The sequence below is a fragment of the Zonotrichia albicollis genome, chromosome 1 (genome assembly GCF_047830755.1).
Source record: "Zonotrichia albicollis isolate bZonAlb1 chromosome 1, bZonAlb1.hap1, whole genome shotgun sequence".
Lineage (NCBI taxonomy): Eukaryota > Metazoa > Chordata > Aves > Passeriformes > Passerellidae > Zonotrichia > Zonotrichia albicollis.
In genome coordinates, this window is record NC_133819.1 from 31,165,505 (window position 1) to 31,185,874 (window position 20,370).

Below are 20,370 nucleotides of genomic sequence, written 5' to 3' on the forward strand. Positions count from 1 at the left end.
TTGAGGGGTTTGAGCACCAAATATTAAAAGATTAAATATTTAGATTTTAACACTTCACTGAAAACAATGTAAAGGAGGCTCTACGTCCTGAACTCATCCATGAATTTTTAAAACTGATCTCTGCCTAGAAGTCAGTGCAATCAGAAATAGCTCATTTTAGAAAATACCCCATAGAATACAAGTAATTTTTGTTGACCTCATTAGTTTAATTCCCCATTCTTTTCTTATTTACTCAGAAGCCACTAGCATGCTCTGGAAATCTGTAGTTGAGGACCATAGGGCTAGACCCGACATCAACTCAGTTAAAATAAACTTCATTCTGTTATGCTCTATAAGTATCTCTGACACATAAATACACAAACTATACCTCTACACAGAGGTATAGTTTCCAAAAAAATATTTTGTCCATTACTCTTCCTCCATTTTGGAAAAGGCACTTGCTCTTAAAACCTCCATGCAATTCACAAGAATCAGAGCTCCAGTTAACTCTCGCCACTCTTTTGTTACTGGGTTTTTCATTTTATCCAAGGCTGATTGCAGGTCTTGCAAGACATCCCTGTAACCATCTCCATAATGGGCAGCCCAAGTGTAGAGAAAGTCATATGCAGGTTTCCACATCATCTGAAAATAAAGGGGAAAAAAAAAAGTGGTAAAAATTTAATTATTCAGAAAAAAAGTAGCTAAATAATTGAAAAGTCATAGAAAAGAAAAGAGAAAATACGTGTTTAATCACTGGGCATGCTGAAATTCTTTATAAAAAGAGGTGTGTTGATATAAAATCTCCAGTAATCTTAATCACATTATTTCTATGAAACTCTCAAATTCTCAGAGAGGTAAATAATAGATAAATTCTTCATTCAGATGATTATCACCAAGTCAAAATAAATCCTTATCTGAAACTATAAGTCAAAAAACAAGAATGGAAGGAAAATACTTTTCATCTTTTGCAATGCATATGCCCATGTCTTAGGCTGGGGTGTGTATTCTATTTGCCATCTGTTAGAGGTGAGGCAGTTATTGTCTGCTGATTGGGCAGTTTTCTTTATCTCTTCCACAACAAATTCTCCCTCCCTGGAGATGCTTCTGTTAGTGGGCCATTGAGTTTCACTGCCCGACTGATAAAATTATATCATCCCATTGTGAGAAGCTCCGCCCAAGCAGAGCCAAGCATTCCTACCCGGATATAGTCTGAGATTTGGAGCACCAGAAACAGCTTTTTCCCCACTGGATTCTAAGAAGAACAGCTTTCTTCTCCACTGGATTCCTAGAGGAGGACCAGGCCCATTTACACCACCACAGGACCCTCAGAGGAAAACTACACCCTTCTACAGGATCACTGCTCCAACAGAACCACATTTATCACTCCAGAAGGACTGCAGCCTCCATTTAACAGGACTGCTACCAACACCCTGACCAACAGAGTGTCAGGTCTTATTCTGACTCTGTCAGTGGTTTTTTTTTCTTTTTTATACTATTGCATTAGTATTTTTAATTTTCCTATTAAAATCTGTTCTTCCTATTCCCATATCTTTGCCTTAGAGCCTCTTAATTTCAAAATTATAATAATTTTGAGGGAGGGGATTTACATTTTCTATTCCAAGGAAGGCTCCTGCCTTCCTTAGCAGACAGCTGTCTTTTCAAACCAAGACAACCCAGCAGCAGTTTCCCTATTTGGTTGTGCTTTTGATGGTTACTACCCATTAATCAACATCGTACTGTCCCTCTACTCAGCCTGGAAATTTTAACCACGCTTTTTACCTTTCAGAAATGTTTTCTGACAACAGCAGCAGAAACCCTATCTGGCTACTGCCATAAAAGACAATAAAAGATGCTTCTAAAAGGATGTCAGCATCTTTAGGCTAAGGAGAATCTCCAACCTTTATTTTAGATATAGCGGCAACACTATGGCAAAGGATGAGGGAAAGATGGAGGTACTTAATGCCTTCCTTGCCTCAGGTTTAAATACCCAGATCAGCTGCTTTCTGGGTATCCATTCTGCTGAGCTGGAAAACAAGGATGAAGTCCCTTTAATTAATTTAGATTGGATATTAGGAAAAAATTCTTCAGTGAAAGGTAGGTCAGGCCTTGGAACAGGCTGCCCAGGGAAGTGGTTGAGTCACTATCCCTGGGCATTTTTAAATCACACATAGGAAATAGGGACATGGTTTAGTGGTGGGCTTGACAGTGCTAGATCATCTGACTAGCTGATCTTAGAGGTCTTTTTCAACCTCAATGATTCTGTGATTCTAACATGATTTATCTGTAAAACCTATTTTTAAAAAGGGTGGGAAAGCACACAAACATTCTAAAAGAGGCAAGTCAAAAGCTTTTATAAATTTTAATCAAGATATAAAATTTAAATTTTTTCCTGCAAGAAACAAAAGAAATTAAAAGATTATCAGTGCTTTTCTGTTTTTCAAACTACAATTTATTTGGTTTATGCCAAACAAATGGAGCAGATCTATAGCAGGTGTAATTTGTCACTGGTCTAACAACATTAATTAAGTTATAGCAGCATGATTCAGATACCAAGCTGGACTTTTATGTTTCAAAGTGCTGAGTGAATTTGTTCAGCTAACAAACACAATAATTATTTTTCCAGCTTCTGCTTTTCCAAATGTTACTTGGGCAATCAAAATTCTGTTTTCCCTCTCCTTATTGGCAATAAATGTTTTGCAAACAGTAATTGAGTTAACAGTTGCAGGGATGATGCACAAATCCACAAAGAAACCCATGATTCTCTTGAAGGGTTCCGTCATTCACAGCTCTAACAGGAACATACTTATGCATAGCAATAAATATATCTGGACTGATGACTCCACATTTTTATTTATATATACACACACACACACGAAAGTGATCAGGAAGTTGAGGTTTTTTTAGCATCTTTTCCTCTTTTATAAAAAACCCCAGTTTTTATGGTTGTGAAGGATAATTCTGAAGGAAATTGGTTATTTCCTCAATATTATCTTATTAATTTACAAACAATACACAACATCAAGCTTTACTTCTTTAATTTAAGTTTTATTTGCTTGATGCCTGGAGGAACTGAGTAGGAGGAGAATTTCTTTGCTCATAGTTCTGAACTCTTCTCCATATTTTTGGGCTATCTTTCAGCCTACCCAATAGTGATTTTGTCATTATTTCTGTAAACATTTCCCTCAAATTCTGCTGTCATACCCAAATGGAAAAAAACCCTTAGACTTACAGCCCCAAAGTCTAATTAGTCTAATCTAGTCTAAACTTACTGTCTCACAGTCTGATTAGTCTAGTTTCTACCTTGAGTTTAAGTAATAAAAAAGTGCCTGATCTCTCAGTGAATTTTCTCATTTTAGGTCTACAGGGGAGAAAGGTATCAACATTTTCCCAAATGAATGGTGCATAATATTTCTTTTAAACAAGTCTATCTTAAGTAATAACCATAAGGTTACAGAAGGAGAAAAGTACATTGGTGGCAGGTGGGAAGAAGGAGATTGATGAATTCTTTTGGGACTTTTTTGGAGAGGCTAAGTTGAAAATAGGGGGTTTTTTATGTACTATTGTACATATTATATATTATAACATATTTTAATGAACAAAAGCAGATCACTACTGTTGCATTTATGTTGGGACCAGAAAGTTTCTGTATTCTTATTTTTAGCTTGATAGCCAAAGTAACCAACAAGAGAAGCTGGTATTCCCAACAAGAGAAGCTGGTATCTCCTGAAATTCTGTTACTGGCTATGCTCTTTCTGGGTCTCTTTCTTCATTTTCTTACATTCCTGTTAAACCGGGGTATATAAAGAATGAGGGTACACTTTTCTGTCTTCACTAGAATGTGACAAACAACAAATAGGAAAAGATGTTATGCTTTGACCTATGCTGAAGATCAGTCTGACTTTGTAATAAGATAATTGGCTGAAATATCCTTTAATACAAACCTTGGTTTCCTCTAATCATGCACAATTGATTTGTTTGTTTGGTTGGTTGTTTTTTTAATCTAAGACAAAATAAAAGAAAGAAAGAAGAAAAAGGAGAATGCAGGGATCAAAAGCTTTACAAACTGGTCACCACTGATGCATAATTAACTCAGCAGTAATCTACACACTCATCACATTAAACTAGTACTGCAAACACAACAGTGGTTCTAAGGCAGATTCCTCTCCACATGCACATACTCTAATGCAATGGGTGAACTGAATTGCATTCAAAATTCCTAAATTGTGCCAAAGCAAAATCTCAGGCAAAACATTAAATCACTGCAGCATCCTGGTCAAGTCTCATCTCAGCTGCGCGCATGAGTTTTCCCTCTTTCCCACTCTCTCTGCTGAGTATGCAATAATGACACCTATGTCCACTACAAAGTGATTTGGAATTTAATGATGAAAAATGCTTCATAATCTATGCACCAATTGTAGGCACCTCAAGTGGCCTCTGTCATCATCTGCAAGAAAATTTCTCCTACCAAGAAAAATATGAAGTTTAAAAGCAGAAGTATTTTTTAACCAATCAATCCTCCTGATGATGGAACAATCTTTGGTGGGGAATGCACTAGTTAATATTTTCATATCATCCTCAATAACTAGTCAAAACTTACTAACCTCCCCCAGCTTTGCTGGGTTTCAAGTTTTAAAGCCAAAAACTACTATCAATTGAAAAGTTAGAGGTCAGAAGAAAGCACTGACATCCACTAGAAAGTGCTGAAATTTAGGTTAGATTCAGAGAACATTGAGGGTACTGAGTGATCACATGAGACACCAGTGCTAGAAACCTTGTGCTTTGAATTCACACCCATGTGGACAAGCACAATTTAAAAGCTCACCCAAAACCAATAAATCCTCCATAGGCCCAATATAATCTTTGAGAAAAAGATACAGAAATACAGCACAATTCTGATCTTTGATGTTGAATGTTCTCTGAAAGAAATAGAGAGTACTGTATTGTAAGGTTTTAATTATGATGAATTTGAACACACTGTTTTGCTAGCAGATATTGTCACTGAAAGGCACAGAATTTTCTGGATGGTTTGCCATAAAAATCTCTCGAAAACAAATGAGTAGAGTGTATGAGGTAGAAGATAGGCTTCATGGAAAATCAAAACCCATTCAAAGCAAAGTAAGTGTTTATATAAAATGTTTCTTAATCTAAAAATAAATAGGCATGATGCTGGAAAAACAGTTATAAGATTGTTTTATTTATACTGTCTGTCAGAAAAGGGGAAACATTCCCAAATAACATGGAGACCAGCAGAGTTGTATATTGTTCATGTCAATAATTCCTTCTTGTAGAAAGCTGGGGGTTTGTTAGCCAAACAGAGAAAGCTTAATAACTAGAACAAAAGTGAAGGAAATCAGACAAGCCACTGCCTAACAGTAAAAAAGAGAAAGCCAAGATAGTAGACATGGGATTGAAAAGGCTGATAATTTTATGAGAAAAAATTGGAAGAAGGTGCATCCAGACTGAAGTAGTACTCAGAAAAAAAAAAACAAACTACACAAAATAGCTCAAAGAGAAAAACTGGATCTGAGAAGGAAGCTGTGATTGAAAACAACAATTATGGAGATAATTTTGTTGAAAAGTGCAGAAGCACATGAGCAAACATGTAGAATTTTGATCAAATATTGATTGGGGAGGGAGGGCAGAGCATTCAAAAGGAATAAGTGGTAGTAGTTCACGATTAGAGCAGAAATATCTTGATAGTTATCACCAAGCAAATAAAAACAAGATGACAGATGCACTGGATTCAGACAGTGGAAAGGAGTGGAAAGGAAAGGTTTGGTAGGGAATAAGTAGAACCAGCTATGGGGAAATAGAAAAAGGAAGAAGAAATTATCTTCAGTAGTTGTGAATCTGTGAATGGGAAATAGCAATTCCTTTGGAACCAAGAGATGAGGGAGAGGGAATGCAGTCTGGATCATGTACAAAACCTGCAATAATCAGGAGATGATGGTCTAGGCAGAGGCAGAGTCAAGCCTGAATGTAAGCTCTCAAGTCAGAACGATCATTCAGCAATGCTCACAAAAAAAGGGATTTTCAGAGTTAAAACCAGCCTGGAACCTAGAAGTCATTGGCACATAACTCTGTGGGAAAGAATGGAGCTACTGCATGCTTTGGTGTTAGGGGAGAGAAGGGCAGGAAGTAACCTGGTTGCCCAGGCAGAGGTATGCCAGCAGCAGAAGCTGACCCTCAGCTCAGAAAAGTAGACAAGGCTCCACCCCAAGTCTTGTGGCACATCTGACATTGCAAGGATGCCGCAGTATCTCTGGTCACCTCAAATGGCACTAGAGATTTCCTTATGCATCTAAATTTCTCCTTAGATCTGTATGCACTAAAATACATCTGAGAGGATAAATTGACTTTTATACAAAGCTCAAACTTCTGCACAAGAAGATGCTTTACAAAGGAAAAAAAAATTATGATATACCTGACAAACTAAACTTAAAGCATAGATTTGCCACATTCATACATCAGAAGTAAAATTGGTGTCAGGGCTTCCAACCTCTTCTCATGCTACTTAAGCTAAATGATAAAAAGTGTTACACTGGCACAGAAAAGTATTAGTGATAGAAGTCAGCTTCCTTTTTGTGGACATAGCAAAAGCTGTGCAGAGTGTGGTTAGTAGTGGCTCCTGCAAGGACCAGCTGGTCCTCCTCACTGTGTCTGAAATGACAGCAGAGGTGTGAGTGAGGACAAGTGAACAGGACAATAAAAAAGGATTGAACCCAGCCCTGAAGCTCAAGACAGGAGCTGAGACCTTCACTGGACAGTGCAAAAGGAAAGAAGCCTGCAAAACCAGGAAGAAGGAAGGTCCCTGGCTGTGTTTGTGCCAAGGAGGAAATGTGCATGCCCTGTTACACCAGCCCTTACCTCCATGGCTACTTCTCCATTTTTCCCGTGGTGGGGCCCTTCGTAAGCCTCTATTTGCTGCTTTGTGAGGCAGGCTAGCTTCTCCGCAAGCTCCCGCCAGCTCCTGCCAAGCTTGACAGCTGAAGTCAAGATGATGGTGTCCTGGGTAAGACGTGCCACTAATCCCTGGCAATCTATCTTCAAAAGTGCCTGCAACAATGATTTTCTTTAGTGATCCTTCACCAGTAATTACAAACAGAACATTTTAATTCAATTTTATAGCACTATTCTGCGTTTCTACGTAAACAGGAAGACTTTTTTTACTTTTGTGTTCTTACAAATATATGGGGTTTTTTCCTACAAAATGGTGTTGCCAACACTTTCAGAGGAAAAATGCCCATGAGCTTAAGAAATAAAAAAAAATCAAGCTGGCATTCAGCTGCTTCAGCATTCCAGTGTCAAGTGGGTCCTGCCAAGCTTAAAGATCCTGGAAGAAATGATACTTCTCCAACAAAAATATTTGGCAAAAAAAAATTTAGCTTCTTAGAAGTATGACATGAGACTTCAAAATATAGTTAGAGCACTATTATACTAAGGTGTGGTCCTTAATCTAGGGCTTTATTTGGAAAACTACACATTGGCCAGCATCTTTTGGTTTACTCCTCCCACAGAACTAATAATTTTTTTGACCATTAAGGAGAAATGCAAACATGAAACCATTCCCTCCTCCTTGCCAAAAGAGCATTTAAAGACACTCAAATTAAAATTGTTGAAGGAGTATAACCTTGAAATGTAGATACATTGCATTCTTCTTTCTTTATTTGTTTGGATAAGAGCTAGTGGGAAAAAGAAATGTTGGGATTTTTCCTTCTCTTCAATTCACACCAAAATGTTCCACTGAAACTGTTGAGGTTTTCAGGGGAAGATCAAGATCAAAACACAGAAATTTTCCTTTTTTTAGATACTGATTTTTAGATATGGATTTTTAGATACTGATTTTTACTGACATATCAAGGATTTCTGCAGAAATCAGACATACATGTGATTTCATTTTAAAGTATTAACCAATGAAGTCCTCACAGCAAACAATAGAACTTTGGTAGACAGAGTAGCGAGAAACTGACTACAGTGTATTGTACAAAATTCCCCTAAACTGGAGATAAAGTTGTTCAGTTTGTGTTTGTTCTGATAAGCAAGAACCGTATAAACCACAAAAAAAAATGAGTTTTTCTTTAACAGAAGTAACTGAAAATTCCACCCAAAAATTACATGGATGACATCTAGATTTATATCTAACTCTACAAGGACAAGGACTTGTATTGGTCCTTCCTAGCAAAAATGCATAAATCTCACAAAACAGGACATTGAGCATCCTGGTCTAGTGAAAGGTGTCCTGCCCATGACAGGGTGGTTGGAATGAGATGATCTTTAAGGTCCCTTCCAACCCAAGCCGTTCTATGATTCTATAAGCTTAATCTAATTATGCCCCACTTTTTGCCTGTTTTGTAATGAACTCTGTTAAACTGTATTCAGTTAAAAGTGTGGACAATTTTCACATTTAGGTCCCACTCTCCTTTTTGTAAAGAGATGTGACAGGCTTTGCTATACTTCATATTGGCTCTTTTTTATTCCACAAAGTTTGATGTGCTCTTAAGAATTGTAAGTGGCTACTGCTACCAAAATTTTCTGAATCCTGCTGAAATTTCTGTCAACACTACAAAGGGGTAGACTAGTTTTGAGAAGTAAATTCGGTGGAGGTTTATAGTTCAGGACAGTCAAAAGCCATTAGATGAATAGCTACAATGTGAGTTTTTAAACATCCATTTTTGTAATACTTTATTTGCATATCAGAAATTTAATTATCTTCTTCCCTTAATATGTTGGTCAAATTTTCTGTCAGAGCCAAGGAGAGTATTAAGTGACCATGAATTTCAAACTAATTTGCACACAGATCAGTAAGTAAATTAGGATTGTTAATAGTGCCACTTATTACCTGAAAGTAATTAGAATAAACTTGATTCACATTTGGCAGTATTTAGTCACATAGAAGTTGTCCAATGGCTTACAAATGAGGTCCATGAAAAGACATACTGAAACACTTGCAAAATCCTTCTTAGGCCACTACAGCATTGACTATGAAATTGTAAGGTATGGATAGAAAAATCTTGCCCTCGACATTTGGATCGAGATGTCCCTTTTAATTATATGAAGCCAAGCTACACATGCAACTTACCATAGACAAATATTTATGTATATATATATAGATGTAGAAATATAAATATAGACATAGATATAGACAGATATATAGACAGATAGATGACATCTACCTATATCTATGTATGTATAGTGGAGTTTCCACAGTATAGTAACATTACTTAATATTTCTCAACAGGAATGTGAATTTCTCAGGAAAGGAATTTAGCAAGACAAATGGCAAAACAATTTCAATCATGGCTATTTAAAAACCAGAAAAGTCATCCTAGTCAACCTACTAAATGAACACAGTTCATGCAGCATTAATAGAAGACTGTTCAGAATGTATTGATCAAAGTATTATTCTTCATGAAAGTTTGGATGTATTTTCCACCTATTGGTGTCTACAACTTTTAGTAATATATTCAGGTTTATAAAGATCCTGCAAGGATACAGAATCATGCTTTGTTGTTCCTACATTACCAACAGTAATTTCTTGTCAATACATTTCCAACAAGCCAGTTAGCTCATGCAATACTTACAACAATGAGTTCATAAAGAAATAGTCTTTTTTTTTTGTTAGCATGGCAGTCTTGCTTCATCTTTTTCACAACATGTGCAACTCTTTCTGATTCTTTATCAATATATGCCTCATTAAAGTCATCCAAAGACATATGTGAGTATCCCAACACCTCAGCTAAAGCTCTCCAGTCATAAACACTCTCTGATACTGTAGACAGAACTATCGAGTAGATATAAGTCAGTTTTTTGAATGGCAATGCAATTTGTTCAACAAGATTCCTGGTTGTTAGCTCACTATCAGCAGTGTCCATAGCTTGTTCTTTAGGAATCACTTTAATGTTTTTGCAATGTACAAGACCAATCTTTCTTCTGAGAACTCCCACGTACCACTCTTTCGTTTTAGTTTGTCCAATGGCTTTAACTTTGTCTTCACCAAGCAGTGCTATTGTGTCTCCTTTAAAATATTCCAGCAAATAGTCAATCTTATTCTGACGTAACACAGTTTTCAAGGCCACTCCATAAGTGTTGACACTCAAAGTTTTGTCTTGAAACTTTGGATATTTTATTGTTGGCATCAAAAGCCATGGTGCAGACTTGATTTCCTTGCGGTTTTGTAGGCGCTTTGGCCTATTAATAATTCCACTTAATTTTGGAGCTGGATCAGGAGTTGTAACATGGAACTGTGTTACTTGGCTACTTTTCAAGATTTTAATCTGAACAAGGAAAACAAAGAAATGCATCTCCCTGCATCCAAGCATGGAAAACAGGAATTGTTGGCGGACCATTTCACCAGTTTTCAACTCCTCCTTTTTAATATTTTTGCTTTGATCTTCCATTTTTACTTGAAAGTCTGGATCGCAGGATATCAAAGAAATGTTTAGGTCTTGTGGTTTTTCAAGCAGAAATGTATGCTTTCCCCACAGCTGAAACACCACAGGAGGCATACTTTTACCCCCCTTTTTTATATCACAAATCGTGAGTTTTCCTGGAATGTAGTTGTGACCAAAGACTGTAAAAACTGCTGTAAAAGATGGATGAATGTATTTGGGACCATAAATTCCAACTGAGACTGTTCTATGGACATAGTCCCACACGTTAGTTGCTGGAGGCTGGATTCTGCTTGCTTGTATGGCAATCACTGCATACATCACATGATTCAGGTCCGTTAGCTTTACTTGTATTGTATCTTGATAAATATAGCAATTCTCTAGCTTCTTAAAAGGTCCTTCTTTGTTGAGACTGAAAAAACACACAATGTCACTCATAACTTGGCTGAATGGATCATTCTTCACTTTAGCTGCAACTTTCACTTCTAGGAAAATGGCTTCACTTGTGTTGAGGTTGCTGAGTGTAAGTTCTATCAGAGGACTTACTGTGCTGGACAGCTCATTGTTGCATGACAATGGAGGGTTAAGGATAGCCTTTAAACCAACCTCTTGGAATTCTCCTGGTAATACATGGCCCACAGGGACATGAATGTTGATATCTGAGTCAGGTAGCTGTACTGAGCCCCCTTCGTGATTCAGTTTACAAACTACATGAATGTCTGTAGCTTGCGTTTGTGCCCACCCAGGGCTGTGGCTCATGGCTTCTAAATCCAGGCAGGACCGGGTAAGCTGTCGGTGGCTCAGCCAAGCCATCTTGTAGGCTTCACGGTCATTCTGAAGCCATGTCATATCAGAAACTGTAGTTTTTTGAGGTGCTGTGTTGTGAGGATTAAATCTTTGGTTATCAGCTATATCCAGGAAGTCAGAGACACTCTTGGATCGTCCAGATCTTCTTGTTGAAGTCTTTCTTAGGAGACAGTCAATATCTAGCTCATCGCCTGAGGAATCCAAAGAGTCCCTATTGCTTGAAATTTTAGAGAACAAATAAGGTTTTTCCTTTAAGATAGAAAGACGCTTATTATTTTCATTTCTATTGGAAGCAGCTATGTCATGTACAAAAGGGTTGGATCCTGACAGTTCGTTCCAGAAAGGATTAGTCTTGGAAACAGATTGTGCATGTTTGAATACACCAGGCCAGTCAATATCCAAATCCAGTTTACTTTCATTGGCATCTGTTTAAAAGAAAAAAGAAGCATTTTCTGAAGCACCGATACTTGAGATGTTGCATTCATGTCCAACTGATAGTTTGTTAAACTAAGAAGTGACTAAATTTTCCTCCTCAAATACACATAGATAATTTCAGTATTTCTCCTTCAGGTTTTTAAACAGTATCAAAGTTGATTTAATTAAGAATCTTACTTAATAGAAAGACTGCTAACAAATTAGTGCTGAGTAGCAAATTGGTGTTGAAGGATGTAAAGACACTTCTTTGTGGTGTTGATCATTATCAATTCATATGATTATTAATTAGCATTGAGTATGATAAATTTCCGTAATATTCAAACCATTATATTCCATTAATCTTTGGCCTCTTACAAAATGCTGTGGACTTCTTTCCTTTGTGTCTGTCTCTTTGCAAAGATTAAACAACTAGTTTCATTTTTCAAACACTGCAGATGGTACAGATAAATGCATTATTTAAGATTCCTTTTCATGCTAGTACATGTGCATTTAATTGATAGCAGCACTCTTACAGTTTGTCTCCATGTGTGTGGAATTTGTTATACTAGCTTTGCATCAGAAAACAATCATTGATATAAATTATGAGACCTTGTACAACTTGAAGGTTGAGAAAACTGTTTGCGTGACTACTAATTTTCTGAGATTGCATTTAAATAGACAAATCCAGGTGCATAAATTATATTTATATATGTTTTCTAATAAAAATCTCATTATTAGTAGAAATAATTATTTTTTCTGAAGAGGAGACATCCTTATATTTTGTATTAAGAATTGTTCAGAGAAGCTGGTTTACAGTTGATTGTGACTCACCCTTCTTGCAATGGAATATCTGCAACTTTTTATGCTAAGGGTTTCTATTACTTCATTTTGCCTTTTTCCTATATGTAGAGGCTATACTATCCCTTCTTTATATATTCTTGCAAAGAGTTTAAATTTTAGAGGGAAAAGGCATTGTGTCTTTTTTTTTTCACCATATCTATAGCTTACATTACCACACCGTCCATAGTACTTTCCATTTCCAAGATTATTCTATACTGTTCAAATGCAAGCATGACAGTGCATACAAACACAAAAAGAAAAAAAAAAGAATTAAACGCCATGTCATGGTTTGAGCCTGGCACAGAGCCAGTGCCCCCCATGAAAATGCTCTCACACTGGTGTCTGCTGTGAGACGTGACCAGGAATAAGCAAAACAGGCTTTAGCTTATTCATAAAGAACACTTTATTACCTAAACTACAGGGAAATAGGGAAAAACTATAAGGAAAAGAAAAAAAAAAAAATTGAAAACCTTACAAAAACCACTTTCCTCCTCCCCACTACCTGACTTTCCCAATCCAATACATTCTCCCAAAACACCAACTGCCCAGCCTGGCACCACACTTTAGTATACTCAAACTTCAGTTCATGAAGAGGAAAGGAGTCCTTCTTGTTCCATAGGCTTCCCCTGGAAACACACTGAAACCTCGTGTGCTTCCCTGTCACTTCAGCACCGCCCGGAAAAAAAGTCCTTTTGCCGCTTGTGACATCTTCCTTCCATGCCCAGTGCTCTCACCACTGCACATGGCCAGAGCTGCTTTTAGGGTTGTCTTTCAAGGATGCCTTGTCTCACTCCAAAAAGGCACAGTCTCTGCTTTGGGACATCTGTCCCCCCCATATTTTTCCAACCCCCTGGGGCCAGGGGGTCCTCACGATGAACCCTCCTGGTTCTGAGCCACTGCTTCCCCCCAAGTGCAGTCTCTGTGTCACAGGAACAACTGAGTCCATGGCCACAAGAAAAGTCCAGCCAAAAGGCCACTCCAAATCATCTCTCCCCATTCAATCATCTCCACGTTCATCGGGCCAGGTCCTTGTCTCATCTCATCTCTTATCTCCCTTCTTATTCAGCTTCGAGGAGGATTAGCATTTTTGCAAGGCCCCAATCATGAAAGAAAGGGGTTAAAACTTTCAGTCTCTGTCCCGGAGCTGCGGCACTCCCACACACGCTGCCGCTCCGGCCGGGCACTCTTCCCCCCCCCCTTCTCCTCCTGGGCCGGCTGCTATCACATTCGGTGTCGCCGGCTCTCTCTCTCCCTCCTGGGGGGGGGAATGGCTGCCCGAGGGCTGACTCCCTGGGATCTTCCACCCTTCCATCCTCGAGGGCCTCCTCACCTCCCATCTCTGTCCAGGCCCAGGGCCTACCACGTGGCTGCCCCTCCCCCGCCCAGCAGCAGCGGCTGGACAGGGGAGGGTGATCTGACCTCTTCGCTTCGACGTCCCAAGAGAGCCTGCCAGGGGCACAGCCCTGCTTTTTAACCCCTGTGTATTCTCGGAGGTGTGTCCAAACCCCAAACCCCACTCTTCTCTTTTTGTTTCCTTTTCCAAATTGTAATAAAAAGCCAAAACCGTGACGTCTTTCCATGGTTCCGGAAAATTCCCAGTTTGGAAGAACCAAGGTGGAATTTACTTGTTTGCCAGGTGCCTATCTACAAAGCTCTAGCACTGCTTGACAAGAGCCTTCCAGGTGAGCTGCCAGGGGGATTGAGCCCAAGGGCAGCTCCTTTTCCTCGAGCACTTTATCTTAACCAGGGTCACCAGAGGGGGGACATGCTGTTCAAGCACCACTGAAAAGTTCTTTTGTCTCTGCCCATAGGCCAAAATCTTTCCTTGTGCTGCGATATTATTACAGTCAGAGCATTGTGGCATATTAAAAATATAGATTAATTAAGCCCAAAATAAGCATAAGGGTTTTGTTTGGGTTTTTTTCCCCATCCTAAAGGGCATGTTTCTGCAGGAAAAATATAAGCAGAAAACTCTGTCAGAGCCTGAGTCACTAGGACAGATGCTCTCTCATGCCAAGAGCATGAGAAAGCACAACAGCACAATTACTGGGGTGCAGCATGCCAGCAAAGAAATAATTCCTGCTCCACAACTTACACAGCAAGTGTCAGGCTTGCTGTTATATCTGCTACTGGACAAGAAGCTAAGAAAATTACTATCTTGTAGAGGGCAAAGTTTTCTCAGCTTTGGGGTTAAAATAGCACAGAGATTAAATCAACTTTGCCAAGACTTCAGTTTTTAAATTGAACTAACCTCAAAATTAACCTGCCTTCATGCTCTTAAAACCCTAAATTAATCTAGTTTGGCTAAGAACTTCCTCCTCTCTTCCCCACCTTGACCCCCAGTAAACTTACTCTAAGTAGCATTTTTTAATGTAACATTAAGGATTTCAACTCTTCCTCCCAGCCTGCCTGACCCAGAGTTTTGCAGAAATAAAGACTTTAGCTGGAGAATCTTGGTACAGAAAATAGCAGAAGAGGCATACTGTAGCTGTCTGAAGGTGCCCGGTCATCCACATCAATCAAAGTCCCCTCTGACCGACTTCGTGGAATCTCTCCACTGCTTAGGGAGTCAGTCCCACTACTGGAAGAATTTTCCTCCTAGAAGACAGTTAAGCATATAAAACATCAGCAAGTATGCAGTTTGAAAAAGGGGAAACTGTTGAAGAATAATTGAGCTTTTTCTGTAGAATGACATTAAAAAAAAGTGAAGGTTAGATGATGAATAAATTTATGAACTTTGCCCAAGAGCATCACAATCATGAGTCTTATGATTGTATGTACATCAAACCCAGCAGATGCTACAGCTCCATGTGTAGCTGTACAATGTGTACAATGTGATACCCCAGCCCATAGTGGAGTCCAATAACTCACAAATTTAAGTGTCTTGCAATAGGAAGTGAGCCAATTATGCAATAACTTCCACTCAGGTCTTGAATAAAATATTTTTTTAAAAATAAAATAGGCATCCTACCTCCCGTTTTTAGGTAAGTTTGAGTAGAATCATTAAGGGGATGGATCTATATCTGTTACTTTCCATGCCAATTAATAGAAAGCATTTTCAACCATTTCTGCTTTATTATTCTTCTTATATTCCTCTCAGAAAGAAGATCGGGTCAGATTTCCTTCTAGTCAGCTCAAGAATTACTTAAAGTATCATTCCTTAGAGACCACACTATCATAGCAACAGCCTAAGAGAGGATATTCAGGTCTCTTTTCCTCCTTGTTCTGGCTACAAGAAGTTCTGTTTCATTTTGGTGCAGTCCCTTTGAAGCAGGTAACAGAAGGATGAGCCTCTCAAGGTACATTGCCTAATGCTGGAGAAAGCAGGAATTGTTGTGTCTCCGATAGAAAGAGGAGTTACAGAAATTTGAAGTGAGCATTTAGTATCCTACATGCTGAAATTACTGTATCCCAGAAACAGAAGTTACAGGAAATAAAAGATGAGAGATCTTTTGTGCAGAAAAGCTCTTCAAGCTAGTGCTAAAAAGCAAGACATCATCTAGTGACTTTCCCAGATCCTTTCACACATCCTATATGTAGTGAGATATAAATACAAACAGATACATCATATAAACAGATACATTAAGATATCTGGGGGGAAAATGAGACGAACAAAGAAACAAGGAAGGGGAAGGAAGACAGAAGGAAAAAATCCGGAATTTTTTGGGGACCATACATGGGATACAATAGCTTTGTTTGGGAGCCTGAAATATTGCAGCCTTGTTACTACTGCAGCAAACATTGCAGTCTAAGTAGATCTCTTTTTATCACTTTTAAAATAAAGAAGAAAAGGATTGGGCCTGTATTTGCTGAAGCTGTAAAAAAAGGAATTTTCAGTTCCAGTTCCAGTAGATGAGTTATGGGAAAAGGAAGCATATCTTATATCCAAGCATTACTGCAGAAAGCTGAAGCCAGCTGTTTGTTTTCATTGCCCAATGCCATGGTTTGAGATATCTATTTTTCCTCTTGCAAGTGTAAATTGGTACTTTTTGCCCTTACCGCAAGAGGTACCTTCAGCTAATGGCAGTATGTTCAGGTGTTGTTTTGTACACAAGCAGCATGCAAGGCTGAGGTCAGGCAAAGCTCAACAATCACCCAGCACCTTGAGGGCTGTATAGATTTTCAGGTTCCTTTGCTACCAGAAATCTCTTTTATTTGGCCTTTGGAGTCCTGATTTTAGCTAATAGGTAAAGCTAGCCTCCAATGCCAATACATTCTGGCTTCTGCTACTACTACCCCACCAGAACAAAATTGGAAACTAAAATGCCTCCTTAGTCCCAACACCATGAATTCCAAGATCTGGTATTTCATGTCTGTGTAGAGATATCACTGTTTCTTCTGTCTCTGATAAGTGAGGATATTTGATAACATATAGAGACTCCGTCAAAGGAAATCAATTTTGCTTTGATGCTGTATCTCAAAATGCTGAAAAACTGAACATATTGTATAAACATGCAAGACAATTATGTCTGGCTTCTACATACACACTATGGAGGTTTAATCATGCAAGCATAAGGTATCCATAGTCTAAAATCTCAAAAAATATATAAAAAGTAAGCCTTCATTTTACAGTACCGGTGTATTTGTTGCCAGCACTAATCTCTGACAGACAATTTGCTGATAATTCACAAGTGAATTTAAGAATAGTTCTTTAAATACTTAAAACACCTACAATTACTTCAGAAGCTGCATAAAGTGGGAGGGAGTAAATAAGGATGACAAGAGGGCATAAGAGTGCAAAGTAACAGGGGCTAAAATAGGAAACTCATGGAGAAGGGAGAAGAGAGTAAGAGGGAAAGAAAAACAATCTCTTTACACAGGGGGATTATATTGAAAGAGACATGACAACAAGACTGCATGTGGAAGTTTTTTAAACATAATAAGGACTTCTGCAAATAGAATAAACCATTTCCTTAAAGTTCCCTCTGGGAATTTCTCAAAATGTTCATCACTAGCCTGGCATAGAGATAGAAAAGGCAAATACTGAAAAGGAAAACCACTTTCAAAAATAATCCTCCACCCTCATGAAAGCATTTCTTCGTATGACAGGATGATGAGGGATCCCTTGTGATTGAGGCACATCTTCAGGCCAGCCAAGCAGAGGATGAGAGAAGGGGAGATGTATAAACATTCCTGGGCAAAAGATGACCACATCTGGCCAGCATGTCAAGGGATGTGGGAAATGCTGGGGACAAGCTGTACACACACCCCTGGGTACTGGGCAATGTGCCTCCTGCACTGGGTTACATCAGCTGACACCAGGGTTGGGTCCCACCTCTTCTCTGTCCCAGCCTGAGTGCTGGGAATGACTAAAGCCCCAGTTTCTTTCTATGAGACTGAGAAAATAAGAAAAGCAAAGGCTTACCCTTCTCCATGGATACATTCCATGATAAAATAGCATCCCAAATTAAACTTTTGATAGCAGAAACCTATTAACTAGGGCCTTACCTGAACAAATTCTGAACAATCACTCACAAGAGAAGTGAGGTGGATGCATATGGAATAAACAGGCATACTGATCAACAATGAAAGGGAAAGGTATGAAAAGCTTTCTCTGCAAACAGAGGGAACTGTGTATAGGAAGAACCAGAGACCAAGCTTTTCATTTGCTGTAGCAACTGAATAAGAAAGATGTAAACTGACAAGTGCTTAATGGTGCAAGGGATTATTTGACTGATGGCATGTCAATTCACAGTGGGAAGTCAAGAGGGAGTGAAGAAGTGAAGAGGTTGGAAAGAGATCAGCTGTGGAGGTGACCAGTGAGTGAACCTGAGTGACTGCTGAGAGATGCGGCGCTTGCATGAGGGCAAGCAACAGTTTGCCGGGTGCCTTCTGCTGAGGATTGCTTGACCCATAAGAGCATGTAACTCAAAACTCAGAGCACTGCTGGCAGCACTGTTACAGAGGAAGAAAAATGCACTAGATGCCCTAGAGGAAGAAGAAAGTCTTGGGTAGAAAGTTAAGTTTCACAGAAGTCAGGACACAGATTTGCTGCAGACGGCATTTTTTGCTGCATAAAGTGCCTCCAGAAATTTCATCCAGGTTTTACAAAATTCAAGTGCACCTTTTTTTTTTTCCCAGTCTCACTACCAAAAAAAAACATATCCTGCTGTGTCTAAAACAGTGGTAATTAAGAAAATAAGAAAGGCCCAAAGGCAAAGACCTTCCCACTGCCTTTGCCTTCAAAAATAAGAAAGAACACATTCCATTGTGTTTTTTAAGTATCAACATCCCAGACCAAAACACTAACAATTTATATTCCATTCTACCTTAATCCTTCTTCAAAAGCAGGTTTTGTTAAGAACAGAGATCTTCTGTGGCCGTGTCTCCCCATAGATTTCTACATGTTCCCCACACAGACAATGCTACCCTTATTCAAAAAGATCCATGGCCTTTGTGTCAAGGATAAAGTTCATGCATTAGCAGTGACAGAGCAAGAAACAGACACAGGTGTTGGTGACGTGTTTCATTCCTAAGGCTCACTTTTGGGTTACATGGGGGAAAATGACTTCCTACTTATGTGGGTTGGGTTGGGCTGTTCGATTTTCAAGTCTCTTTCTGAAAAAGGAGAAATGTAAATGCATCATAATGTAAAATAAAATGGTCCTCATCTAACCAAATACTGAGTACACTGAATTATTTAAATTATATTATACAGAGAGAAGAAAATGAATTCTAAAGAGACAGCAATACACAGAAGAGGGAGTGTGTCAGCCAACAGAAGGACATCACCAACAAATGTAAACCACTGCCCTTTCTCAGCAGACTAATATATTTTTGAGCAAACACTAGCTACCGTAATAAGCCATATTTTAACTGTCCCTTGGCTCTTGAGGCCCAGAACAGCTTTGTGCAGCTCAGAGTTTAATGAAGGCTCTTGGACCCAAGTTACAAATCTTTGATGACAGAGCTGTACTCAAGGCAGTGGCAGTACAGCATAGCAAATGGAACATTCAGCTGAAGTGAGGAAGCCTTTGACTTATTTTAGCCTGCTGCATGTGAGGCAATCAAGGAAATATGTCTGTATCTCACTTATAGCAGAGATAAAATTGGCTTTTAATGTTCAACAGAAACATTATTTTGGTATGACCCAATATCTTGCCATTTTGGCTGTAATTATAGAAATGAATTTTCAATAGATATGTCTACTAGTTTACTCTGTTGTTAAACAGCTGCTAAGTTTGGTACCTACTTTTTCGATGTTCTGAAAATTTATCAACCTGTGGGAACAGGAGAGACATTCACACTGTACGCAGGGCTTGGACTTTCTGCAGACCCAACATTTGTCTACATGGCTGCTTGGAACTGACACAATCTCTCTTATAATGCTTCACCTGAGCTGGAGCTAAAGAGTGGTACTCTCAGCACAACAAAAATGGGAGTTGAAGTGGGTCATCCCCTCAGTACATTTCCACTATTTTGCAGGTGGGTTTTTATAGGCTCTGCTCAAGCCTGCACAACCCAGAACTGACTGCTTTTCAGCCTGTTTGGGGAACACTATGCAAACAAAAATAGCTATATTCTACACACGCCCTCCACAAGGCAAGTATCCTTCCCTTCCGCACATCTACACTTCTAAAACTGCTTGTTATAAGCATAAGTGGTAGAGTGTTTATTTTCAGTTATAAACCACACATTTGGGAATATTGCTTTCCAAAAGCCTCAGGAATGTGTAGTTAAGTTTTGATGTTATCTTTTAGATTTTAGTTACCACTCTGAAATACTCCACTGTTTCACTTAGGCCTCAGGAAAAAATAAACTTGTTGCCTTCTACTTATTTCTTAATAACTTCTTCGAAAACAGGGAATGGAAAATAAAGATATCACTAACAAATTACTTAGAGGATCCAACTTTGCACCACTAAACTGCAATATTTTTTCTTTTTCATGAACAGAGAAAACATTGCAAGTTTATTAGCCTAATTCTTCTATGGATGTCCTTA

At 38.7% G+C, this 20,370-nt stretch overlaps 1 protein-coding gene across 1 annotated transcript; it reads right to left on the minus strand.

The window, feature by feature from the left end:
• Positions 1-250: 250 nt before the first annotated feature.
• Positions 251-17,942, minus strand: MACC1 (MET transcriptional regulator MACC1). The gene is made up of 5 exons (XM_074527749.1): positions 17,877-17,942; positions 14,912-15,026; positions 9,561-11,599; positions 6,847-7,035; positions 251-621 (listed from the first exon to the last, which is right to left on the minus strand). The coding sequence occupies exons 1-5, from the start codon at positions 17,940-17,942 to the stop codon at positions 409-411; spliced, it is 2,622 nt and encodes an 873-aa protein (XP_074383850.1). The 3' UTR covers positions 251-408.
• Positions 17,943-20,370: the final 2,428 nt, after the last annotated feature.